Source organism: Aegilops tauschii, chromosome 4 (genome assembly GCF_002575655.3).
Source record: "Aegilops tauschii subsp. strangulata cultivar AL8/78 chromosome 4, Aet v6.0, whole genome shotgun sequence".
Lineage (NCBI taxonomy): Eukaryota > Viridiplantae > Streptophyta > Magnoliopsida > Poales > Poaceae > Aegilops > Aegilops tauschii.
The window spans coordinates 465,306,605-465,334,231 of NC_053038.3; the positions used below are offsets into that span (position 1 = coordinate 465,306,605).

The 27,627-nt window shown below is 47.4% G+C and overlaps 3 protein-coding genes and 1 pseudogene across 3 annotated transcripts; 3 read left to right on the plus strand and 1 right to left on the minus strand.

Moving 5' to 3' along the window:
• Positions 1–8,393: 8,393 nt before the first annotated feature.
• On the plus strand, positions 8,394–8,943 carry LOC109738124 (putative ripening-related protein 5; annotated as a pseudogene).
• Positions 8,944–12,347: 3,404 nt separating this feature from the next.
• On the plus strand, positions 12,348–14,033 carry LOC109738125 (patatin-like protein 1). The gene is made up of 4 exons (XM_020297222.4): positions 12,348–12,706; positions 12,795–12,975; positions 13,096–13,257; positions 13,349–14,033. The coding sequence occupies exons 1-4, from the start codon at positions 12,348–12,350 to the stop codon at positions 13,913–13,915; spliced, it is 1,269 nt and encodes a 422-aa protein (XP_020152811.1). The 3' UTR covers positions 13,916–14,033.
• A 15-nt stretch (positions 14,034–14,048) lies between these two features.
• LOC109738120 (rhamnogalacturonan I rhamnosyltransferase 1) lies at positions 14,049–17,524 on the minus strand. The gene is made up of 8 exons (XM_020297215.4): positions 17,017–17,524; positions 16,618–16,685; positions 16,443–16,531; positions 16,197–16,359; positions 15,824–16,113; positions 15,171–15,375; positions 14,795–14,952; positions 14,049–14,624 (listed from the first exon to the last, which is right to left on the minus strand). The coding sequence occupies exons 1-8, from the start codon at positions 17,198–17,200 to the stop codon at positions 14,360–14,362; spliced, it is 1,422 nt and encodes a 473-aa protein (XP_020152804.1). The 5' UTR covers positions 17,201–17,524; the 3' UTR covers positions 14,049–14,359.
• A 7,334-nt stretch (positions 17,525–24,858) lies between these two features.
• Positions 24,859–27,077, plus strand: LOC109738121 (pentatricopeptide repeat-containing protein At1g74630). The gene has a single exon (XM_020297216.4). It carries the CDS (start codon positions 25,140–25,142, stop codon positions 26,673–26,675), a length of 1,536 nt encoding a protein of 511 aa, XP_020152805.1. The 5' UTR covers positions 24,859–25,139; the 3' UTR covers positions 26,676–27,077.
• Positions 27,078–27,627: the final 550 nt, after the last annotated feature.

A 27,627-nucleotide genomic window follows, 5' to 3' on the forward strand; every position in this document is an offset into this window, starting at 1 on the left:
AGTCCGTGAGCTATATAATAAAGATTAGTGTTGAATCAAGGGCTTGATTATCTTGCTATGATCTTGAGGTAATAAAAGAAAAAGAAAGAATAAAAAGAAATAAAGAGATCATATTGATCTTATGGAGAGTAATGACTTCACATAAAGAGAGTATGATGATTAAAAGTTGTTGAGAGTTGACAAACATAGTTTTGGTCATCGTTGCAATTAATAGGAAGTAATAAAGAAAGAGAGGTTTCACATATAAGTATACTATCTTGGACATCTTTTATGATTGTGAGCACTCATTAAAATATGACATGCTAAAGAGTTGATGTTGGACAAGGAAGACAACGTAATGGGTCATGTTTTCTTATATCTGAGATAAAGTATATTGTCATGGATCATCCAACATGTTGATTTTTCCTTTCCCCCTCATGCTAGCCAATTCTTTGCACCAAGTAGAGATACTACTTGTGCTTCCGAAATACCCTTAAACCCAGTTTTGCCATGAGAGTCCACCATATCTACCTATGGATTGAGTAAGATCCTTCAAGTAAGTTGTCATCGGTGCAAGCAATAAAAATTGCTCTCTAAATATGTATGATTTATTAGTATGGAGAAAATAAGCTTTATACGATCTTGTGATGTGGAAGAAATAAAAGCGACGGACTGCATAATAAAGGTCCATATCACAAGTGGCAATATAAAGTGACGTTCTTTTGCATTAAGATTTTGTGCATCCAACCATGAAAGTGTGTGACAACCTCTGCTTCCCTCTGCGAAGGGCCTATCTTTTACTTTTATTTTCTACCTTATGCAAGAGTCATGGTGATTTTCACCTTTCCTTTTTACATTTTATCCTTTGGCAAGCACAGTGTGTTGGAAAGATCCTGATACATATATCTAATTGGATGTAAGTTAGCATGAGCTATTATTGTTGACATTACCCTTGAGGTAAAAGGTTGAGAGGCGAAACTATAAGCCCCTATATTTCTCTGTGTCTGATTAAAACTCTGTAACCACAAGTATTGCATGAGTGTTAGCAATTGTGAAAGACTAGATCATAGTTGAGTATGTGGACTTGCTGAAAAGCTTTTATATTGACTCTTTCCGATGTTATGATAAATTTCAATTGCTTCAATGACTGAGATTATAGTTTGTTAGTTCTCAATGAAGTTTCTGATTCATACTTGACAATGTGAATAGATTATTACTTGAGCATAAGAAATCATATGACAATATCCATATATGTTGTTGTTTTAAGAATGATCATGATGCCCTCATGTCCGTATTTTATTTTATCGACACCTCTATCTCTAAACATGTGGACATATTTACATTATCGGCTTCCGCTTGAGGACAAGCGAGGTCTAAGCTTGGGGGAGTTGATACGTCCATTTTGCATCATGCTTTTGTATTGATATTTATTGCATTATGGGCTGTTATTACACATTATGTCACAATACTTATGCCTATTCTCTCTTATTTTATAAGGTTTACATAAAGAGGGAGAATGCCGGCAGCTGGAATTCTGGGCTGGAAAAGGAGCAAATATTAGAGACCTATTCTGCACAACTCCAAAAGTCCTGAAACTCCACGGAAGTTATTTTTGGAAATAATAAAAAATACTGAGCGAAGAAAATACCAGAGGGGGCCCACACCCTAGGCAGGAGGGTGGGGGTGCCCTACCCCACTGGGCGCGCCCCCCTGTCTCGTGGGCCCCCTGGTGGCCCTCCGGTGCCCATCTTCTGCTATATGAAGTATTTCGTCCGAGAAAAAATCATAAGCAAGCTTACAGGACGAAACTCCACCGCCACGAGGCGGAACCAATCTAGGGCTCTGGCGGAGCTGTTCTGCCGGGGACACTTCCCTCCGGGAGGGGGAAATCATCGCCATCGTCATCACCAACGATCCTCTCATCGGGAGGGGGTCAATCTTCATCAACATCTTCACCAGCACCATCTCCTCTCAAACCCTAGTTTATCTCTTGTATAGAATCTTTGTCTCATAGCCTGGGATTGGTACCTGTAGGTTGCTAGTAGTGTTGATTACTCCTTGTAGTTGATGCTAGGTTGTTTACTTGGTGGAAGATCATATGTTCAGATCCATTATGCATATTAATACCCCTCTGATTATGAACATGAATATGCTTTGTGAGTAGTTACGTTTGTTCCTGAGGACATGGGAGAAGTCTTGCTATTAGTAGTCATGTGAATTTGGTATTCGTTCGATATTTTGATGAGATGTATGTTGTCTCTCCTCTAGTGGTGTCATGTGAACGTCGACTACATGACACTTCACCATTGTTTGGGGCTAGAGGAAGGAATTGGGAAGTAATAAGTAGATGATGGGTTGCTAGAGTGACAGAAGCTTAAACCCTAGTTTATGCGTTGCTTCGTAAGGGGCTGATTTGGATCCATATTTTTCATGCTATGGTTAGGTTTACCTTAATACTTCTTTTGTAGTTGCGGATGCTTGCAATAGGAGTTAATCATAAGTGGGATGCTTTTCCAAGTAAGGACAACACCCAAGCACCGGTCCACCCACATATCAAATTATCAAAGTACCGAACGTGAATCATATGAACGTGATGAAAACTAGCTTGACGATAATTCCCATGTGTCCTCGGGGGCGCTTTTCTCTATATAAGAGTTTGTCCAGGCTTGTCCTTTGTTACTAAAAGTATTGGCCATCTTGCTGCACTTTATTTACAATTCTTACTTGTTACCCGTTACAAATTACCTTATCACAAAACTATATGTTACCTATAATTTCAGTGCTTGTAGAGAATACCTTGCTGAAAACCGCTTATCATTTCCTTCTGCTCCTCATTGGGTTCGACACTCTTACTTATCGAAAGGACTACGATAGATCCCCTACACTTGTGGGTCATCAGTCTTGTCCATCACATCATTCTCCTAATGATGTGATCCCGTTATCAACGACATCCAATGTCCATGGTCAGGAAACCATAACCATCTATTGATCAACGAGCTAGTCAACTAGAGGCTGACTAGGGACATGTTTTGGTCTATGTATTCACACATGTATTATGGTTTCCAGATAATACAATTATAGCATGAACAATAGACAATTATCATGAATAAGGAAATATAATAATAACTATTTTATTATTGCCTCTAGGGCATATTTCCAACAGTGACTGCTGCATACTGAATCTCATCCAAGCAACCCCATCGCTTACTCCATGCTTACGCCATTCTTATTGTTGTACTACTTTGTAAACTTGTTACTATTGTTGTTACTATTATTATGTTATCATTGTTGTCATATTACTGTGCTACTAATACATTGTTGCAGGAAAGTTATCTCTCCCGATGTGGTTAAATTGACAACTCAACTGCTAAAACTGTTGGGGAACGTAGTAATTTCAAAAAAAATCCTACACACACGCAAGGTCATGGTGATGCATAGCAACGAGAGGGGAGAGTGTTGTCCACGTACCCTCGTAGACCGAAAGCGGAAGCGTTATGACAACGCGGTTGATGTAGTCGTACGTCTTCACGATCCGACCGATCCAAAGACCGAACGTACGGCACCTCCGAGTTCAGCACACGTTCAGCTCGATGTGTCCCGCGAACTCTGATCTAGCAGAGCTTCATGGGAGAGTTCTGTCAGCACGACGGCGTGATGACGATGATGACGTTGCTACCGACGCAGGGCTTCGCCTAAGCACCGCAACGATATGACCGAGGTGGATTATGGTGGAGGGGGGCACCGCACACAGCTTGGAACAATCAACTTGTGTGTCTATGGGGTGCCCCCTGCCCCCGTATATAAAGGAGCAAGGGGAGGCCGGCCGGCCTCTCTATGCGCGCCAAAGGGGGGAGGAATCCTCCTCCTAGTAGGAGTAGGATTCCTTCTTTCCTAGTCCTACTAGGAGGGGGAAGGAAGGAGAGGGGGAGGAGAAGGAAAGAGGGGGCGCAGCCACTCCCCTAGTCCAATTCGGACTAGGCCCATGGGGGCGCGCGGCCAGCCCTCGTGGCTTCTCCTCTTTTTCCCTTAAAGCCCACTAAGGCCCATATGTACTCCCGTATTCCCGTAACTCTCCCGGTACTCCGAAAAATACCCGAATCACTCGGAACCTTTCCGATGTCCGAATATAGTCGTCCAATATATCGATCTTTACGTCTCGACCATTTCGAGACTCCTCGTCATGTCCCCGATCTCATCCGAGACTCCGAACTACCTTCGGTACATCAAAACACATAAACTCATAATACCGATCGTCACCGAATGTTAAGCGTGCGGACCCTACGGGTTCGAGAACTATGTAGACATGACCGAGACACATTTCCGGTCAATAACCAATAGCGGAACCTGGATGCTCATATTGGCTCCCACATATTCTACGAAGATCTTTATCGGTCGAACCGCATAACAACATACGTTGTTCCCTTTGTCATCGGTATGTTACTTGCCCGAGATTCGATCGTCGGTATCTCAATACCTAGTTCAATCTCGTTACCGGCAAGTCTCTTTACTCGTTCCGTAATACATCATCCCGCAACTAACTCATTAGTTACATTGCTTGCAAGGCATATAGTGATGTGCATTACCGAGAGGGCCCAGAGATACCTCTCCGATACTCGGAGTGACAAATCCTAATCTCGATATATGCCAACCCAACAAACACCTTCGGAGACACTTGTAGAGCATCTTTATAATCACCCAGTTACGTTGTGACGTTTGATAGCACACAAGGTGTTCCTCCGGTATTCGGGAGTTGCATAATCTCATAGTCATAGGAACATGTATAAGTCATGAAGAAAGCAATAGCAATATACTAAACGATCAAGTGCTAAGCTAACGGAATGGGTCAAGTCAATCACATCATTCTCTAATGATGTGATCCCGTTAATCAAATGACAACTCATGTCTATGGCTAGGAAACTTAACCATCTTTGATTCAACGAGCTAGTCAAGTAGAGGCATACTAGTGACACTCTGTTTGTCTATGTATTCACACATGTACTAAGTTTTCGGTTAATACAATTCTAGCATGAATAATAAACATTTATCATGATATAAGGAAATATAAATAACAACTTTATTATTGCCTCTAGGGCATATTTCCTTCAAAAACTTCTAAATATTCTTTGGCTCCCTTGTGTCAAATCAATAAATTTGGGTTGAAATACTTTTCTCGAAGACTGTCACACTCCACTATACTTGTAGGTCATCAGCCAATCGGCGGCAATATGAGGAGTCTGCAGCACAGGAGGAGGCGCGGTGACCTGGCCTCGCCCAGGCGTTGGCCGAAAGCGCTACCGGCGTGGCCAACGTGGAGGCCTTCATGCCGCCGTCATCACCGCCCGCACCCGGCATGCAAAACACCTACCAGTGGACATCACTGCACCCATCTACGTCTCGTGCCCGCCTATTTCGCTGGGCGTGATGGAGGAGGAGTAACGCCAGCACGTCCTGGAGTGGGAGGCGCGGGCGCTGGCCAGGGAGCGGGCATTCGCGGAGCAGCTAATGGAGGTGGAGCGCGACGAGGAGGAGGAGCGGCGCGAGCACACAAAGGAGGCAGAGCATGCGCAGTAGCCGGCGCAGCAGTAGGCCCTCGATGTGGCCGCAAGCGGCGGCTCTGGCTGCCTACTAGCAAGCATTTCCCTGGGCGCAGGCACCGGAGTACGTTGACCTCACCAACGAGGACGAGGAGGACAACCACGACGCCTAGATGCGGATCCGATGGCCGTCGCAGTTTTCTTCTTTTAATGTTTTATTTTAAGTTATTATTAATGTAACTGGACTTTGGGCAACGATTGAACTATTAAGTTTATCTATTTTTCGTTTTTATTTGGATTTAGTTTTGTTTTTCATCCACAAATTAGGGATGTGTCGGCCGTGTTGGCGTACGGACCACTCCGGTCAAAACCACACACACTCGTCCGCTCAACCGACCTAAACGGACAAAAAGGACAAGACCCGCTTTCATTTGGGATAGCGCGTTGGAGTTGGCCTTAGGGGGCAGGCCCTGGCTTCGCCACTGATATCGTCTGGTATGTACTAGCATAAGCTTGTGAGCTTTAGAGTTTAATTTGTACGTATGTCTGATAGAGAGAGGAAGTCTTTGATGTATATATGTCAGTTTGATTGTTTATTGCAGAGAATCTTCATAGCAACCTTCCTTGTTGAACCATCTTGGCTGATAATGAAGGCCATTTGGCTCTCGGCCTTCATGGAGGCCTTTTTTGAAAAATTCAAAATTCAAACTTTTTGATTTCAAAAAAGTCTGAAAAAATTTGTGCAAGTAAACAATATGTGTATATATGTAAAATTTCATGATGAAATACGTTGAAATGCGACCTGTACAAAAAAGACAAATTCATGGCCTGGGAAGATGAATAGTATCATGTGTTAAAATGCCCCAGATTTGTCTTTTTTGCACAGCCTTCATTTCAATGTATTTTGCCCTGAAAATTTACACACATGTGTGTTATGCCTCCATGGAGCTCGCATCAGAATTTTTTGAAACGCGGAAAATGTGAAATTTGATGAATTTTGAATTTTTCAAAACCGAGCTCCATGGAGCTCGGCTCCAAAGGCAATATCCGGCCATTTGGAGCCTAATTGTTTCACTGCTATAGTGTAGTACTACTAAAGCCTACAGAAGACGGTGTGAATCACAGACCCGGAGAGCCTAAATTCCGAGAATGCGACCGGAGGGCACTCCCTGGTAAACTAGAAGACTGTGTGCAGGCCAAAGGCCCTAGGTGGGTTGGGAATCATAGACCTAGAGAGATTTGGTCGGGCTCTCCGCTTACGCTGGCCATGGCTAATGTGGACCGACCCTGGCCGTCAGTGGGTGGGCTCTGCCCTACCCTGCGACAACTCGGATATGGCGCTATTCAGAGCTTCGACCTCCATCGTGCTGGGTAACGGCCACAAAGCTCTGTTCTGGCATGATGACTGGACCGGAAAGGGTCCCCTTAGGATGCTTGCTCCCGGATTATACAAAATCGCCACAAGAAAGCAGAGAACAGTGTACAAGGAGTTGCATGAGGATAACTGGATCAGATCAGTCGCCCGCCTTCAGTCCCCCATACACCTGCAGGAATTCATCTCGATAGCATCTCTGACCTCCCAGGTTACTCTGTCTACGGACAGGGAGGACTCCATCTCCTGGCGTTGGACTACAAATGGAATCTACTCCGCGGCTTCGGCATATACAGCCCAATTCTCTGGCTCCTTTCCCAGGTTCTCGCCGACGAAGATTTGGGAGGCACACGCGGAACCCAAATGCAAGCACTTTTCCTGGCTGGTGCTCCATGGAAAGATCCTCACGGCCGACATGCTCGCTATTCGCGGATGGCCGCACGATCCTACATGCCCGCTGTGTCTGGGAGCACCGGAGACGGCAACTCACCTCTGCAAGGACTGCCCATTTGCGATTGCGGTTTGGTCGCATGTTCAGGCATGGACCGGGGAGGCGCCGACGAACATGATGACAATTCCGCCTCCCATGGGAGTCTCCGACTGGTGGGATCGGCTCATCTGTCCCCTGTCCAAGGACGAAAGAGGCCGGCGTAGCGGTCACTTCCTCTACACCATTTGGAATATCTGGAAGGAGCGCAACCGCCGGATATTCATCGGCACCCGCCTCACTCACCTAGAGGTGGCGGCCATTGCGCTCGACGACATAAGAATGCGGGCTTGCGCCTTTGGCAGGGCACGAGTGGCGACCGGCATTGGGTGATTTGGTTCACTTAGCATACCACAACGGTTCTTATAAGGGTTTCGTCAGGTTTGCCCGGAAAAACCTGTCATCTTTGTACATAAACCCTCTTTTTCGTCTGAAATGAAAAGGCAGTGCTCCTGCCGGTTCCTCGAAAAAAAAAAAGCCTACAGATGGTTTTTCTTTTCTTTTTTTTTCTTTTTTGAGAGAGAGAAACTACAGAGGGGGAAATGATCCCATGACTTGGTCTGGGGTGCCATTTGGGGCTGTTGTGAAATGCCATTTAAGGGCCCATTTTGTGTTTCGGGATGGAACCATTTGCAGCTCATTTAGTTCGCTTTAAGGCAGAAGGTATGGACCTATTTGAGTTTCCCTAGGAGAATTTTGCAGCCGTTAATGATGAAATCTATCGCAGGTATCCAGATATGGCATATACTATTTTCAAGGGGCAAACTGGCAAAGAAAACACGGCCGGTGTAAGTATCAATGTGAATTTGGGATCGACTCTGCTTCCGTTGTGATCGAGTTGCTGCTTATGCCCGCGGAGGTTTCCAGGCTCCGCGTGGCTTCGGCCGCTCGTATATGCTCGCCTACGCACCTCTAATTCCATTGCGATCAAGCCGAAAGAAACACGATTAATCAAGCCTTGAATCAAAGTGTTCTTTTAGGTGCCAACAACAAGATGGCGACTACGGGAGCTCGACCCGCCATGGCCGTCTTCCTCCTGGCCGCGCTCTTGGCCTGCCACACCGCGTCATGCCTGGTTCGGCGCGCGGGCTTCGACGCCGCCGGGTGCCAGCCCAGTGGCTACCTCCCGGGCAGGTCCGGCAACTGCGAGATGAGCAACAGCCCGGACTGCTGCGTCGACGGCAGGCAGTACGTGCAGTTCCTCTGCTCGCCGCCGGTCTCCGCGACCACGCCGGCCGTTCTGACACTCAATAGCTTTGAGAAGGGCAAGGACGGAGGTCTTCCGTCCGAGTGCGACAACGCGTACCACGACGATGGTCGTCACCCTCTCCACCGGCTGGTTCAACGGCATGTCCCGCTGCGGCCGCACCATCAAGATTACCGGAAATGGTGGCAGCTCAGTGAGCGCAAAGGTGGTGGACGAGTGCGACTTCGTCAAGGGTTGTGACGCCGAGCACAACTACGAGGAGCCATGCGCCAACAACGTTGTAGACGCCTCGCCGGCGGTGTGGGGCGCCCTGGGTCTGGTCCACAACATCGGTACGCAGGATGTTACCTGGTCTGATGAGTAAACAATTTTGACCATATATATATTCATGTTCCCATAAAAAATGTATTTCTTTTGTTTATTCTAAAATTTATCATTACTAAGAAAACATATACTCCCTCCGTTTGGAAATACTTGTCATCAAAATTGATAAAAGGGGATGTATCTAGATGTAGTTTAGTTTTAGATACATTTTTTATTCATTTTGATGACAAATATTTTCGGACAGGGGGAGTATCTATGTAGTGATGTACAGTAAGGTACAACAATTAGGAGCTGTATCCAAGCATAAATAGAAGTTAATAAGGTATTTACTATACCATTGGCAAAGAATGTTCAGCCAACCTAAATTGCCAGCAATTTCCTTCTATACTCTAAAGTGTAAGATCTCAATTTGGAGGTGGCATCCAAACGCATAAAAAATAACTCACTTTACACATTTGTATGATCTGGCACAAATAAGACATGATTCGTATTAAATATTACAAATTGGGAGGTAACTCACTTTACCCATCTGTCCTCGTCTTTCGATAACGTGAGGAAAAGAGGTCTCGCGACGCTCGCTCGCGAAGGAGCGTTTCCGATTTAAATGTAAAACCAGCTGAATGTAAAAAATGTATCCTTGCTGTATACAAAAAATGTATAATGTGTATGAAAAAGTACACAACAAAACATATAGTTGAAAAAAGTTGATTATGTATTTTAAAAATGCTAACTGTGTATAAAAACAATGTTTCAGATGTTTACAAAAAATGTAGAATATGCATGAAAAATAGTCATGAAAAGCATATAATGTACTTTATGTATACAAAAAATGTACAGTGTATACGTCAAAACATATATTTTACAACATGTTAATCATGTTTGAAAACTGTTCAACGTGTACAGAAAGATGTTTCATATGTGTGTGTGTGTGTATATATATATATATATATATATATATATATATATATATAAGTACAGTGTACATGAATAAAAGCACACAACCAAACATATACTTAAAAAATGTTCAATATGTAAAAAAGTAGATATATATGAAAAATGTATAATTTGTATTGAAAAAATAGACATGTATTAAATAAGGAAAAAGGAAAAAGGGGAAAGGAAACCATACAAAAAAGAAATAAAAAAACTAACAAAAACTGAAGAAAATCGATGAAAACATTTTAAAAGTTGAGGGGCATGAAAACATTAGATAAAACGCATAGAAAAGGAAAGAATAAAACAACATTGAAAACTGCAAAGAGAAACACAGAAAAAGAAAAAATGACGAAAATGGTAAAGAAACATACAAAAAGAAAATAAAAGAAAATCAATGGAAACCAAAAGAAAACCATGGAAATTGTAAAGAAACACATAAAGAAAGAAAAAAACTGATAAGAACAGCATAGAAAAACACATAAAAGAAAAGAAAGATTAAATCCGATGAAAACCGGACCAGTCCAACCAATAGACAGAAACAAGAAAAAAAACAAAACTCTACGGCGAGCTAGCTAGCGAACGAGAAGAGAAAAACAGCCCGGGCAAGATCTCGAGCCGGGCCTTTACTTATGCTTCGTCATGAGCGATGCATAGAACAGTTTGCAGTGAACTCAGCTTGGGCATGGCAGGCCATCCAGTATGGTCTTGAGCTCTTGAAGAAGGGCATCGTGTGGCGTGCCGAAGATGGTCAGAGTATTCGTATTTGGCGGGATCGCTGGCTCCCTAGTGAGCCATCGCACCAACCCATCACTCAGCAAGGAACATGCCGCCTCTGGAGAGTGGCGGAGCTCCTGGACGAGTCCGACGCGTGGCGCATGGACCTGCTTCGACGCCACTTTCTTCCCGCTGACATCGATACCATCACACGCATCTGCACATCGCCGCGTGTCACCGACGACATCATCGCATGGGCGCCGGAGAGGAACGGTATCTTCACTGTTCGCTCCGCCTATCGCTTAGCCATGGACGAGCGCGAGCGTCCATTGGCAACCGCCACGAGCAGGGCATCGGATGGTCGTCACGCCATCTGGAAGATCATATGGGGGTGCCATGCTCTTCCTAAGGTACGTGTGTTCGCATGGAGAATTGTTTCAAACTCCCTCGCCACATGGGCAAACACATTTTCCCTCCACCTCGAACTTACTGATGTTTGTCCCCTGTGTGGTGTGGAACGAGAGGACGGCTTCCACGCGCTGTGCAGGTGCCCACTCGCCAAGGAACGGTGGCACGCCATGGTGCAAGATTGGCAAATACCAAAGGTGGAGTCCATCTGCAACAACGGACCGAAGTGGCTCTTCACACTCCTGGACCCTCTGACGGAGACGGCGCGCATGGTGGTTCTTATGATCATGTGGCGGGTGTGGTATATCCGCAACAAGATCACCCATGACAAGGTGCCACCGCCAACAGAAGCATCCCGCAGATTCCTTCTCGGATACATTAATTCGCTACTGTGTATACAACAATTCCCTCAAGCTGATATGGAGAAAGGGAAGATGGTGCTGCATGAGGGAGAGCGCACCACTCAAAAGGTACATGTGCAGCGGTATGAGAGACCTTGGACGCTCGAGGATGGACGAAGCTCAATTGTGATGGTGGTTACGTACAGGCTACTGGTGCAGCAGGAGGAGGCATGCTTCTGCGGGACGAGAGAGGTGAAATTCTATATACAGCGTGTAGGGAGTTGCATGCATGCGACAATGGTCTTCACGCGGAGCTAGCAGTATGTAGAGAGGGCCTAGCGTTGGCCCTGCACGGGACAAATTTGCCGATCATGGTGGAACTAGACTGTGCAGAATCCGTGTCGATGATTACAGCACCCTCGGAGAACCGGTCGCAGCATCGCGTACTTGTTGAGGAGATCCGACGGATGATGGCAGATGACTCGAGGGAGATTTCTTTTACTCATATTAGTCGTTTGCAGAATAAAGTTAGTCACGAGCTCACCGCGTACGGCCGCGGCACATCTCAGACAGCGGTCTGGCTGTTTTCGGGGCTGGATTCTATTGTGAACTTGTGTAAGGCTGAGAAGCCTCCTTGAGTAATGAAATCTCTCTTCCCCCGGCAAAAAGGAAGAACTCAGCTTGGGCCTTGGGGCGTCTTCAGTTTGGTCAGAGTGAACGCGCTCTCGCACTGTCTGCGCCACGACACAATACCGACCGCTTCCTTCTTCTTCCACTGCATGTCTGCATGTCTTCAGTTAACCACACCCGCAACTGTTTACTGTGCCCTCTCTCACTCCAAAAATAGACCAGCGCGCGCTACGGCACAAGCCATAGCAGCCACTCGCTCGCCGCTAGCAAACCCACCAATTACCGCCATCGATCTGCCTACCCTCTCGTGCGGCGACCGATCTCGTCGTCTTCCTCTTGATTTTCGGCCGAGGTGTCGTACGTTGGTTTGCGTCGGCGGCTGATCGATCGGACGCGTGGCCGCCGGGTTCAATCGATGGCAAGCTACTGGGGCCGGCGACCCTGCGAGTCGTGCAGCACGAGGGCGATGGCGGGCAGCGTGGTGGGCCAGCCGGTGGCGCCGGGGCAGCGGGTGACGGTGCTGACCATCGACGGGGGCGGCATCCGCGGCATCATCCCGGGCACCATCCTCGCCTTCCTCGAGGCCAAGCTGCAGGAGCTGGACGGGCCGGGCGCGCGCCTGGCCGACTACTTCGACTGCATCGCCGGCACCAGCACCGGCGGCCTCATCACCGCCATGATCACCGCGCCCGGCAAGGACGGCCGCCCGCTCTTCGCCGCCAGGGACGTCAACCGCTTCTACCTCGACAATGGCCCCTACATCTTCCCGCAAAGGTGAGAGCGCGAACGATCTCATCTCATGGACATGGATCGTGCGAGCTGAACTGGTGATTGATGTATGTATTGCATTGAGTTGTGCCAGGAGGTGCGCGCTGGCCGCGGTGACCGCGTCGCTGAGGCGGCCGAGGTACAACGGCAAGTACCTGCACGGGAAGATCAAGAGCATGCTCGGCGAGACGAGGCTGTCCGACGCGCTCACCGACGTGGTCATCCCCACCTTCGACGTCAAGCTTCTCCAGCCCATCATCTTCTCCACATACGACGTATGCCAATTTTATATGTATAAGAGAACTAATGTGATGATCAGATAGATCCATCCTTGGATCATGGATCAGACAGACATGGGGCTAAAAATGTGATGGATCACGCGTGCGTGCGTGCAGGCCAAGAGCATGCCCCTGAAGAACGCGCGACTCGCCGACGTGTGCATCGGCACCTCCGCCGCTCCGACCTACCTCCCCGCGCACCACTTCCACACCCACGACGGCAACGGCAAGGAGCGCGAGTACAACCTCATCGACGGCGGCGTCGCCGCCAACAATCCGGTAACGAATCAAGCCTCTGTCCGTCGGTCAGATGTTCAGACACGCTTGCCCGACCCGAGCACACTGATGAACTGAGCCGTGAGAAATGCAGACGATGGTGGCGATGACGCAGATCACCAAGAAGATGATGGGCAAGGACAGGGAGGAGCTGTACCCGGTGGAGCCGTCGGACTGCGGCAAGTTCCTGGTGCTGTCCGTCGGGACCGGCTCGACGTCCGACCAGGGGCTGTACACGGCGAAGCAGTGCTCCCAGTGGGGCATCATCAGCTGGCTGCGCAACAAGGGCATGGCGCCCATCATCGACATCTTCATGGCCGCCAGCTCCGACCTCGTCGACATCCACGCCGCCGTGCTCTTCCAGTCGCTGCACAGCGACGCCAACTACCTCCGCATCCAGGACAACTCGCTCCACGGCCCGGCGGCCACGGTGGACGCCGCCACGCCCGAGAACATGGCGGAGCTCCTCAGGATCGGCGAGCGGATGCTGGCGCAGAGGGTGTCCAGGGTGAACGTCGAGACCGGGAGGTACGAGGAGGTAAAGGGGGCCGGGAACAACGCCGACGCGCTCGCCGGCTTCGCCAGGCAGCTCTCCGACGAGAGGAGGACAAGGCTCGGGAGCCGGCGCGGTGGCGCCGGCCGCCTGAAATCCAGCCGCTGATCTTGTAGCTTAGTGTGGCTTAGTTTCATTTATTTTCTATATACAGTATATTTTTTTGGCTGGGATAGGTAGAGAAAGCTTCACATGGATAATGGATGGAAATGAGGAGTTTAGGAAAAATAACAACACTTAATGAAACCAAAATGTCTCTCGGTTGTTCACCGTGGCAATTGCATATCCCTTCCGATATAATCATGAATTTAATCAACAGTGAACAATAGCGCAAACGACGAACAAAAATTTACACAAAGCCTCCTCCCTATTTTGGCAAGCTTCAAAATAAATGAATGGATTGCAGAATAGAAAGAAGAAGAAAAACCTGGGCTATACAACAGAACACTGCCAACATCGGTTAAACGATCATCGGGGACTCTGCCTGCTTGCCGGCTTCAGTCCGCGGATCATCACAAACAGTAACTTGCACAGGCGAGGCTGCAAATGTGCTCACCTTACAGTGACTGTATCCTTGCTTCCACTGCACAGGCTTGAATTGGCCAGGCACTCGTGGGGGTTAGCGTAGAAGTAATCCTCCTCCTTCGGCTTGTTTTCGAGTTTCCGACGACAGGACGGTTGGACCACACGACCTCTATGAACTTCTTGGACAGAAAATGTAAAATTCTCCCAGGAAATTGTCTTGTTGTTGTACAGGTCTATAAGTTCAACTAGTTTCCGACGGTCTGGCAACACGCTTTTTCGGAAACCCAGGAACCTGAAGATAGAAATTCAACCAGATAATTATGACTAGATGATACTATTTGCTTATTTTTATAAAGAGTAAACTAGTACGAATCTTGTTGCAGATGATGGCTATATGTACACACTATATCTTGAAAAGCTATTTGATTGTTTTTATAAGATGAAATCTTGCTGTATAGATACCTTCTGTGGCCTTCAACAAGTTTCGCCATGTTACCATCAAAAGTAGGAAGGAAAACATCACTAGCAGTGGATACAATGAAATCGAGTGCAGCCATCTGAGAAGAGTGGTTTTGAAACTGGCGCAGAGGTTCTGAATCTAGCAGCATCTCTTTTCTTACCTGAAAGATAATTGGTATTGCTTATATTAGCAGGTTTGGTCCATACAGGGGGAGTATCATACTTTGGACACATGGCATGAAAGGTCAGAAACTGCAAGCAGTGCTGGCAGAAACGAGCAAAATCTCACTTGCAATTGAATAGTCAGGATTGCACCCCATAGTTATTGCCACGAAAATGAACAAGCCAATGTAATTGACAAAGTGTTGGGCACACTTACAAGTTTTGGAAAAGCAGCTCGTAATGGTTTCAATCTCTTTTCTCCCCCGTAAATTTCACCAGCAGCAATGTATATGAGAGTATCCTTTTCAAAGCCCAGTGCTTTCAAAACCAGTGACGTCTCCTCAGGCGTAAGTGGGCATAGTCCTTCTGATCTCTTGGTTTTCGAATCAATTTCTTTATCTCTCCACCATGGATATGCATATCTGATTGATAGAAAAAAAGTAGGATTCTGGTGATTCAAAGTTTGTGCATCAGTTTTCAGCTCAAGAAAAACAGCAAGACCAAGATAAGATGGCACTTATACAATTTGACTATGATAAAAACAGATGAGCAATTGAATTTCTATTCCATTGACATGAATCCATCATGAAATGGGAAACTATGTATGAAAAAGCGCCATTTGTTGAGACTGATGTTACACTGCATCCGGCTCTAAACATAAGCAATAAAAACTTGAGAACGTATGCAGGACCACAGGAACAAACTAGTATATACAACATCTATGTCACCATTGCTAGTATTTGTACATAAGTCAAGAATCAATAAAGTAATCATTATCCTTCTTCTGTGAGGAATTACTTGATTCAATATCCAAAAGGCTGCTCTGTATTTATTGATGTTAGGTGAAAGTCTGTACAGCGAAAATTGTACCTCATTCTTTTGAGTTCCTCAGCTTCTTCAGGATTAAGGCCATGATTGCAACCAGAAAATGCCAGCATGTCCATCTCATATCGTAAATGCAATGCCACAAATGATCCCTTGTCTCGAAGTTTCTGTACCAATTTATTCCCCAGTGCCTCAATTTGAGGGGTAAACTTCAGAGCATGAAAATTAACACGGCATCTAACAAGTTGAAGCTCAGTACTGATGCCATTATTTGCTAACCGAGCATCTGTCTTGTTAAAGTGGATGACTTTATATTTGCTGAAGAGTGGTGAGATCTGCACAAGTGAGAGACTATGAAGAGCACATAGTAATGCATGTACCGTGAAAGCAAGAGTGGATCCCAGATAAGTTGACAAACCTGGTGCAAGTAATATTTCTCATCTGACCAACTCACAGGTGACATGTCAAGTGTAGTGCTCGAATCTGTTGGACTAAACCTCTTTGGCAGCCGTTTGACAATGCGCACTTCATCTCTTAATGAGGTAATGAAATGCCTCACATCAAATATGTCGCCAAAATTGCTGAAAAGCATACAGAACACTAGTCGCTTAAGATATCAACCTGGTTAACACATAGAGCACCTCTTCAAGAAAATGGAATGCACCTCTGATCAGCCCAGAATGATCTCTTGTCAAGTTCTGGAACAACCATCGTGAGGTTTAGCAAACGTGCCACTGCCACCATGTCGCATATCTTGTATAACAGAGATACAAAACAACAGGAAGTGTTAGAATGGGAAAGCTAGGATTGAAGTGCCGAAGTAAGAAAAGACAACGTACCTCTGAACGCATCTGATTAAGACCCCCATTGCAGGATATCTTCAGATAACCATTGCTTTTGTAGATTCCTGGAGAAAAAGTCGCAATTACTGTTGGTGGTGATTGACTGAAATAGTAACATCTTGACAAAAAAAATCATGCCTTCCAGAGCGAACCATTTTGTTTCTCACTAAAGGCAGCTAAGCTTTCAGCAGCGGCCCCTCTAATTTCACAAATTGGTATTCTTTGGCAGGAAAATTGGTACGAATTTGGGAAAGGGTGATCACCAAAATGCACTCGCTCTTACATGTATCATTTCAAAGTTGATGAATAACTTTATCACTTATTTCCTCGTAGACACTAATCGATAAAATTTACTAGCCAGTAGTAACAACAAAAATAAGACGGAAAGGCACGCACTTGGGGGCGGGGGCGGGGGCGGGGGCGGGGGCGAGGAAGGCGGCGGCGAAGGGCCGGGCGCGCCGCCGGCGAGGCCGAAGAGGGCGAGGAGGCGGCCGACGGCGACGAGCTGCGCGACGGAGGCCCAGAGCAGCAGGGCGACGCAGCCCGCCACGAGCCAGAACCTAGGCCTGGACCGCGCCATATCGCAGCCTCACAGCCGGCGCCGGCCCCCGATCGGCGCCGGCATTTTTTTGAGGTCGCGGCGGCGGCGGCGGCGGCTCCGGGGGATCTCGGGGACGGGGAGGGCCCGTTGGGAGCTAAGATCTTGTTGGCCTAGCTGCGGGGAGACTGGGGCACACACACAGAGAGAGTGTGTGTGTTTGTGTCTGTGTGTGTTGCTGCGGCCTGCGGCTACGCGTTTGGCTTTTGTGGCATGTGTTGTTGCTAGCTGGCTGGTAGGAGGAGGACCGGCGGCTTGGCTTCACACGGATTATCCTTGGCTAAGTGTGTGATCACCAGGTGGGCTACGCTTAGCACACTGCACTGCACTGGTGGAGTAAGTACATGAGACGGGCAGTTCCAAGACTCGGGGAGCTCTTGTAGGCTAGGTTTTTCTAGACTTTGTGATTTTCAAAGTTTTTCGGAATCAATAACTCCCGAACGCACAGTATTTTAGAATTTGGGTCCGAATGTCCTTTCCACCGCTGGATTTGATTACAGATCTTAAAGCAGTGGACCCGAGCCATGTCAGCGAGCAACATCGTTCGGGGAAAACAGAAATCGTCGCAAACGACCCACACGCACCACTCACCTTCTTCTCACTCCCGTCGCTATCCCCTCCCTTATCCTCTTCCTTCCCCACACACAACCCGCGTCCGAATCATTCCTCTCTCCATCCCAGGCGGTTCTCCGGCGATGGCTGGCCCTGATGCCAACGGTGGAGGCAGCCGAGCTGGGTCCGACAGGCGGTAGCCTTGGAGGGGTCACCGCGGTTGCGCGTAATGGCCGGCGGCGTTCCCCTTCGTCGCTATGCGAGGAGAGGAGGAGCTCATGCACTGCATCTGCGGCGCCGGCGGTGATCCCCATCGTTGCCGTTGCGAGAGGAGCCCCCTTCGGCTCCGGCGGCGATCCCCTTGGTCGCCGTGCGAGAGGAGTCTCCTTCGGTTCCGGCGGCGATCTAACAAGCGACAGCCATGGCGGGGTTGCAGGTGCGCGCGGCGCTGCTCGCGACGGCCGGCTACATCGCGGATTCCGTCCCGGAGCTCCATCTCCACCGTTTTTGCCTCGCACAAGCATGACGCGCCGGGTCTGTCGTGGTTTCATGCATCGACAGTTGACTGCAGTCAATGGGCCAGTGCCCTCCACCGGAGGAGCTGATAGTGTTCGCGTAGGCGGCGTGCTAGAGGAGGAGCTGCTGCTCGGACATGATCTTGAGAGGTTGGCGGCTTCGTCTTCTGATTCCCACACAGTCGAGCGAACAGAAGTTGCGGCTGCTCCTGTGGTATGCATGCTATCTCCGTATTTTGTGATTGCTTCTGTTTTCCCTCTAGATCATATGCAGTGTTTTGCTTTGGTGATTGGACTAAGTTGCTATGAGTACCGAGTTCACACATCATCACGGCAATTTTTTAGAAATCTTTGTAATAGTTGCACACCATCACGACAATTTTATCTCTGTCCGTGTTCATAAACGATGTCCATAAATGATGGCAAATTCATCTTTATTGCCATGGTAACTTTTTGTGTAAACGTGAATCTGTCACCATGGTTTAAAAGTATGTTTGATTTTTGTATTTTTTGATTGACTAGTTTGGTTGCTGCTGCATTTTGTACTTGTGTCGCAACATAGCAAATTGTCATCAATTTTTTGGCATCAACAATTTTTAGCTACCATCTTTTGTTTTAGTAAATAGTTGCCATGGCAAATTTGCCTCATTTTTTTGCTATGAATTTTTTCCGGCCATGGGAAATTGATATTCACTTTTACTATGAATTTTCTCAGATTATGGTTTTCACTATGAATTGCTCGAAAGTAGGTATACATCACAGGGGGCGGCGGGCGCGGTGCTTGGCTAGGTCCAGTCGATGGCAGGCAGCGAGCTCGGAGGGCCGCGCGCGGAAGGCTGCACGAAACTCGGGTGCGAGCTCAAGGGAGACGAGCTGCACGAGGCTCGGGTGCGTGAGGCGCTGCTCCTCTGGATCGGGACCGTGCAGCGTCAGGAAATAGGTTTTGAAGGTGAAATGCTTCCCTCTAAATGCTTCCGAACCATCCTGTACGTGAATGCCTACAATTACCAACCACCCATGCATGAATGCCTGAAATTATTGGCATACAGTTTTTTTGTCTCTAAGAATCATGTCAATGATTTCACAACATTTTACAGTCTATGTATTTTACAAATTAATTCAAGCGGTGGCATTGGTTACAGATTTTATTTTTTAATTTATTTTTCTGAATGTTAAGAACATCCACAGCCTCTGTCATGCCCTTGTTTGGCAAATTTTACTCCATTTTTGCCATGGCAAAAATACTTTTATTCACACGGCAAATTTTAGTTTATGTTGCCATGGCAAATTTTACTTTAAGTTGCCATGGCAAAAATACTTTTATTCACACGGCAAATTTTACTTTATGTTGCCATGGCAAATTTATTTTAAAGAGCATGGTAATTTTGTTTTAAATATGACGGCAAATTTACATAGCACGGTAGTTTACTTGTATAGCCATGACATTTTTTAATTTATTCCATGGCAAAATTACTCCATTTTTCCCATGGTAAAATTAGTCCATTTTTTGTCATGGCAAATTTTTACTTCACTTTCGCCATGGCAAATTTAACTCCATTTTTTGCCATGGCAAGAATACTTTTATTTCACATGGTAAATTTTAGTTTAAGTTGCCATTGCAAATGTTATTTTAAGTTGCCATGGCAATTTTAATTTAAATATTATGGCAAATTTTACTATGTAGCATCTTAAATATAGTTGTGTAACCATGACATTTTTTAATTTAAACCTTTTTTGCCATGGCAAATTTTACTCCATTTTATGCCATGGCAAACTTCTTTAACTAACATGTTCAAAAACATGCAAACTTGGCATGGCAAAGTTATAGATGTTTAAAAATATGGCAAACTTTGTAGATGTTAAAAAATATGGCAAATTTGCCATGGCATTTTAAAATATCCAGAAACATGACAAACTAATGATGTTCAAAAACATGGCAACCTAAGATGTTCAAAAACATGGCAAACTTGCCATGGCAACTAAAATCAGTATTGTTTATAAATGTATTTTTTTCATGGCAACTAAATGCATTTTTGCCATGGTTCATTTTGTCTTTTTGCCATGTCCATCCAAAGAATGTTTGTCATGACCATTAGTTTGAGAACACGACAAGTTTGTTCTTTCAAAATTGTTTTTTCCATGGCAAAAAGTTTTGATTCTTTGATATTTGTTTTGCCATGGGGATTACATGTACGATATCATTAGTACATTAATAGTACATGGAAAAAACAATTTTTAGTTGCCATGACTTATTAGTTCCAGAACATTTTTTTAGTTCATTAGTTCATTAATAGTACAAGGAATAAGTTTGTTCTTTCAAAACAATTTTTACATGTACGAACATAACTTTTTTCCTTTTTCTGTAAACTTCGTAGTGATGGCATCTTTTTGTACTGTAGAGATGCAGGTTGCCATGAATTATTCTTTTTTTGTACCATTTTTTAAAACATAAACTTGAACGTGGCAATTTCTTTCATAGAATGGCAAAAGTCCATGGCAATTTTGTCATGCAAAAGACCAGTGTTTATTAGTCACAGAAAAACTGGGCTTTTTACTAGTCATACACGGGCTTTATTTTTTGTTTTTGTTTTCACAGGAAAAAGGACTGTAAGGCCCGGTGGGTGGGGGGTTCGGGCTGGGGCGTTCTCCTCCCGAACAAATTGTTCGATCGATTCCCCTTCCATCCCGAACGAAACGTTCGGTCTGGGGTGCTCCCAGACCGAACGGTCGGTTGTTATCGACGTCCTAGTTTTTCCGTACTATATATCTGATGTTTACAAACATACCATAGCATAAAAATAATATTAACTTGTACAAGTAGTAGTTGTCAACATGCCCAGTGATAATTTACGGACAGGAACTTGCCATGGGCACCTTTCGCAAATAATAATAATAATAATAATAATAATAATAATAATAATAATAATAATAACTTGCCATGGGCACCGATGTAAAAATATTGTGACAGGCCCCTTCTTTTTGACCGTCCCATTGAGAATAGATGGGTGGATGAAAGTAAACAGTACCCATGGTACAATGCATAAGCATAACCGTGCCAATAGACTAGATTGCTTTTCTTTCCCCTCAAACAAAGTGACTAGAGAAAGCCTTCCTCCCCTCGATCTTCACCGGCGAGCCCGTGGATTCGCCTCCCCTCCGCCTGCCGCTCCGGTGGCCGGTGGCGGGGAGGGGATTTCTGGTGCCTTGTCTTCGGCTAGTAGATAGGTAGGATTTTAGTTCTCGCAGGGGCAGCGTTTGGACAGATGGTGGCGCCTCTTCTTCGAGTCAGTCTTCCGGGCTCCGATACTCCTCAAATTCGTTCGCTGGGATGGGTTAAACGGAGCTCCGGACGTAGATTCCTGCCAGCTCCTCGAGGCGGCAAGGTTATAGGGTTTCTTGCCGTGTGTATGCAACGGCGATATATGGTGTCAAATTCTTCAGATCGATTCAAGGATTTCAACGGCGATAATTGCGGCTCCGGGACGCTTGTCCTTAGGGGCACGTGCACGAAGACTTTCCAACTGTCACCGACAAGGTCAGGCCGGCTCTTGTCTGGGAGCGACGACAGTGGCTCGTTCTGGATGGCGGCAATGGTCGTTCGTTGGTCCATGGACTTCAATGTAATTTTTATTATGTTTGAGATGTTTTGTACTTCCGGTGAATCTTTATAATAAATCCGATCTTTTCACCCAAAAATCAGTGGTTGTTCTGGCTGTGCATTTTTATCCAATGGCCATGTACGTCATGTCACGGGATCTTTGTCCATAGAAACAAACAATACATATTACATGGGGAAGACCCCACCCCAGCAACCACAAAGCCCGAGACGGATAAACTCGAGCATGCCACAACAAAACACATAATCCATTTTGCCTTCTCACCTTCAAAAATCGCCATCAATCAGACATGCTTTCAGTTTTCTTCTGTCACCTCAGCATCCTCTCCGTTGCCTTCGATTCATTATTTTGTAGGTGCCTCGTCATTTGTTAGCATAAGATGAACCCCAACCTCTCCATTGCCGTCATTATGCGGCCCCGGCGCCTCTCGTTGAAGAGCAGTTGCTCCCAAGCATAGTTCCCCCGTTCATCTTCAGTTCGAGGACCTGCACAATAATTCATAAAAGGAGCAAGCATAATAGATAAATTCGGCAAATGACCTAATCATCTTGAACTCAAAACAAGCTCTGTTCCTGAGCTTCCCTATTGCCCAACATATTGTAGCTAAACATATGTATGGTAGATTCCTACTTCCAGGAATGAAATTAGGAGTCCACCAAACATATTGTGTAAAGCAACCAGGTCTAGATTTTGCCCCCAAACATTTACTGGCAGTACTTCAAGCATATTACGCCGTATAACGCCTAAAGAACAGATGCAAAATAGATTCATTTTCCCTGGCAAAATGAGTCCACTTCCTTTTTACCATGTGATCTTTTGTTGCAATGGCATCGTGCCAAAATAAGCCACAACCATATCTTAATTTTTAGTGGTACTTTAGCTTTTCATGGATGTTTAAAAGACCTGTCAGGACCAGCATAAGATAAAAATGATAATAAATAGTTTTCACTAAAAAAAGGCAGTTTTGTTCCATTTCCATCTAGGGGCATCCTCATCTTGGCTCAGCTTATTGTACTAAGAAAACTTCTCAAATGATTGTGGTCCCGCGACTAGGCGACTAGGGTTCCCCCTCCCCACCTCCCGCCGCCGCCGGCCCCGCGCCCCACCACCACCCCCTTCCCCCCTCCCCTCTCCCTCGTCCAGACCCGCCTCGCGCCGCCTCCCCGGGAGGTGGCCGGGGCGGAGCTCGTGCCCCTCTTCCGCAGGCCCCATCCTCCCCTTTTTCCTCTCGCCGCCGCCGGCGGTCGCTGGCGCTGGCCCGGGTGGTTCCGGCGGCGGCGGGCCTTCCCTTTCCCGCGCGCGCGTGCTCCCTTCCCGGGGCAGGGAGGCGGCGGCGGTGCAGCTCGGCGTGGCTGCGGTCCGGCGACCCTGCGGCGGCGGCAGGCGTGGTGTCGGCGCCGCTCCTTGGCGGCGGGGCGGCGTGGTGGTGCTGGGTGGCCGTTGTCGCGACCCCGGCCCAGATCTGGGCCCGGCGGGCCCCATCTAGGTCCTAGCGGGCCGGCTCCCCGGCGTGGCCTCGTTGTCTGCGGCGCGGTGAGGAGGAGCGGCTCAGATGTGGGGCGTCGGCGTCGACAGCGTGCCGGCAGCAGCGCGAAGGCGGGAGCTTTACGGGCCCACGAGGGCTCGGCCGGGCCTAGTGTGCTCCTGCTATTGCGTCTGGACGGCTACCGTCGCGGACGGTGGAGGTGGGGCCCTCCCGCGTGCCGACGATGCCGATGCCCTAGTCCCGGCTCTGATTCTTCGTCGCGCTGTCCTCACTTCGCGGTGCCGTGGTGAGACGGCGTGGGGGCCTTATGTCCGCGTTGGCGCAGGGTAGTGGTTGGTCTGGTGGCTGGATCCGGAGCTCCCGAGGTGCGGGTTGGGATCGGGGGAAACCCCTGTCAGCGTGTCCGACACCGGCGCGGTGACGCCTGTGGGCGCCACCTGACCTTCCGGGAGGGCGTCGGGGGCTACCCTTCCTTTCGCCTCGTCGTGTACCGGGGGAAACCCTTGGCAGCAGCGTCGCCATCGTCGCGATCCTTCTTGAAGGTGTTGATAGGTGCCGGCGCTCCGGAGTCTTGAAGCCTAGTGGAAGATTCTGGTGGGCGCAGTGGTCGCGAGGCTTCTTCGTTTTTGTTGATCCGCCGTTGTCGGCATTTGTTTCTTTGTTCTTTTTCTGTCATTTCTTTTGGGCGTGACTGTGCTGCTTCCGCCCAGCATCTATCCATGTATAGTTCGGTTGGTTGTTTTGTATATAAAGCGAGGGAAAACCCTTTTTCAGAAAAACTTCTCAAATCATTCAACTGCCTCGTATGCCCATTGTTTAGCCATCTTCTAAAGGTCAGAGCATATCCAGCATCAGCCATTTGACTAACAGTTTTCTCTGTTTCGTTCCATATTGCGTAGAGCTCAGGGAAGATTGTTATAAGGGGCAGATCTCCACACCAGCAATCATTCCAAAATTCAGTTTGCTCAAGCTCAACAATGACAATGTCTCCGATGTTACACGTTCGAGAGAATGAAGAAGGTCGGTCCCAAGGAAGTTTGATGTACTACTCCCTCCGTTCTTTTTTTATAAAACGTTTCAAATAGCTGACATTGAATTGTTTTGAGTGTTGTCTGAAATATCTACAACGTCTTAAAAAAGTGAATAAAGGGAGTAGTAATTTTACTCCCTCCGTTCCTAATTATAAGGTTTTTTAGACATTTTAAATGGATTACAAGATACGGTTGTATGTAGACATATTTTGGAGTGTAGATTCACTCAATTTGCTCCTTAACTAGTCATTTGTTGGAATCTTTAGAAAGACCTATACTCCCTCCGTTCCCAAATATTTGTCTTTCTAGACATTTTAAATGGACATAACATACGGATGTATGTAGACATATTTTAGAGTGTAGATTCACTTATTTTGTTTCGTATGTAATCACTTGTTGAAATCTCTAGAAAGATAAATATTTGGGAACGGCGGGAGTATTTGGGAAGGGGGGAGTATTTATTAAGGGTGTTTGTACTGCTATGTTTGGTTAACAGACATGAGTGTTCTTTTTGGAAAGAAAAACAACAAGTACAGTACCCTTCACTCTTTTCTTTTCTTTTTTTAGCACAGTACACTTCACTCTTAACTCAACTTTGCTACAGAGAGTGGGGGAATTTCAGCTGTAGTACACCCATGCTCTTCTACATGGAGCGAACAGAACAGTTTAACACACCCACGCAGGCTCCCGGCGGACGGACGTCTGACGCGCAGCCAGACGATGAGACGAGGCCCGCCGGCCGCCGCGATGCCACCAACGTCCACCTCGCCGGGGGACCTAGTGGCGCTCTCCGCCCGGTGCTCCACGAAGCGCGACCTCCGCCTCCTCCACGGCGCTCTCCTGCGCCGCCGCCACCTCCTCCCCACCGCGGACGCCGTCGCGGCGCTCGCCAAGCTGCTCCGGTTCGCCGCCGTCTCCCCCGCCGGCGACCTCCGCCAAGCAGCCGCGATGCTCTCCACCCACCTCCCCTTCATCACCTCGGCCTCCTCCCACCCCGCCTTCTTCTACAACACCCTCATGCGCGGCCTCGCCGCCTCCTCCTCGCCCAGCGACGCCATCGGGCTCTTCGCCGCGATGCGCCGCGCGGGCGCCGCGCCCGACGCCTTCACCTTCACCTTCGTCCTCAAGTCCTGCGCTCGCTGCCCCTCGGGCCGGCGATTACCTTCCGACCTCCACGCCCAGGCGATCAGGCACGGCTGCCTCGGCGCGCACACGCACGTGCACAATGCGCTGCTTCACGCCTACGCGTGCCGGGCGGCCGTCGACGACGCGTGCAGGGTGTTTGAGGAAATTCCGGTTCGGGACGTGGTTTCGTTCTCAGGGCTACTCACTGCGCATCTCAAAGCCAGTGATTTGGATGCCGCCCGTGTTGTGTTCGACAAGATGCCTCACCGGGATGTCGTTTCTTGGACTGCGGTGATTTCAGCATATGCCAAGGCTTGCCGGCCACAGGAGGCCCTGGCATTGTTTGATGCCATGCCGATGCAGCCAGACGAGGTGACCATGGTGAGTATCGTGTCTGCGTGCACCACGCTCGGGGATCTTGCAACTGGGGAGCGCGTGCGGAGGCACATTGATTCCCTTGGTTTTGGATGGATGGTGTCACTTCACAACGCACTCATGGACATGTATGCTAAGTGTGGTTCCCTCCCTGAAGCTCGAGCTTTGTTTGATGGGATGACGGTGAGGAGCTTGGCATCTTGGAACACGCTGATCTCGGCATATGCATCACATGGCGATCTGGACAACACGATTGCTGTGTTCTATCAGTTGCTGGCAGAAGGGAACACTGTGAGGCCAGATGGGGTGACGCTTCTTGCAGTGCTCATGGCGTACACGCACAAGGGCTGTGTTGAGGAGGGGCGAGCCATGTTCAATGCGATGCAGCGAGGCGACTTTGGCAAAGTGGAATTCACAGTCGAACACTATGGGTGTCTGGTGGACATGCTTGGTCGGGCAGGGAAACTCGAGGAGGCATACCAAATGATTGAGCAAATGCCAATTCCAAGCAATGCTGTGATCTGGGGCGTGCTACTTGGTGCTTGTCGGACTCATGGGGATATTGACATGGCAGAGCGGGCTGTGCAGGAGTTAAGGAACCTAAACCCAGAGGAAGGTGGGTACTACATTTTGCTCAGTGATATGTACACATCTGCTGGTCGGATAGCAGAGGCCACGGAGATTAGACGTGCCATGAATGAGAAGGGGGTCCAGAAGACTACAGGCCGGAGCACTGCCTTTCTGCCTCAGCTGTAGTTTACTTACCGTCATTGGCTATCCTTCAGATCACAATTCACAAGCATGCCATGCCAGCCAGATGGTACATACCAATCTATCTTCTCTTCACACCAGATAAGCATATGGATTAGTCACATTTGTCTTAGTCTTATTTCCAAGGTGTGATGATTGATATCAATGGTGTAAGGCTGTCGGCAACTAAGGTTCAGGTAATCAAAATACCTGTGCTGATAGACTAGTTGAGTCGAGTCAGGTGATGGTACATAGACAATGGCCACACCAAAGCCAGTTTCAGTATGTATGCATGTTAAGCATAGCCCAGTTTAGCTGTCACTTACATTATTGTGTATTTATGTACGAGTCCATACTTGATGCTTACACACAAAAAAGTGGCATTTGCGGTAGGCCTGAATTTTAAAACCAACCCCTTCAGCATCTTAAGTCTTGACTACCAGGTGCACACAGTCATTATATGATTGCCTCTGGCATGGGCGAGAAACAAGTGCGTATTTCCAAGACTGGTATCATCTCACCTTGTGCGGCTCACTAATAAATGTGGCTGCCAGAACCCAGAAGTTGATGAAATTACCAACTTCAAGTGATTATACCTTGTGGGCTCCAGCCATAGTTACTTTAACAAACTTCAAGTAAGTACTTAAAGTTCCAGAAGTCTTTAAATTTGAACTCTTGCCTTGCTGGTTTTGGAGGGATTGTTAGCATAAACTTAGCAATAATGTATAACTTTTTTTTAGAAAAGCAGTGTGGCACACTACAATCATTTTCCGTTGAGCTATTAGCAAGTGATAGGTTTTCTTGGAATTAATTTGGTGGTTGTTGAACCATAAATTGACTGTTTTTTAGAATCCCATGAGTTGACAGTTAAAGTCCACAAAAATGTCTTGCGATCTTCATTTTAACAAGTTCTGGGGATCCCTCACAGATTCCATGTTGATTAAGGCTGCGTTCGGAA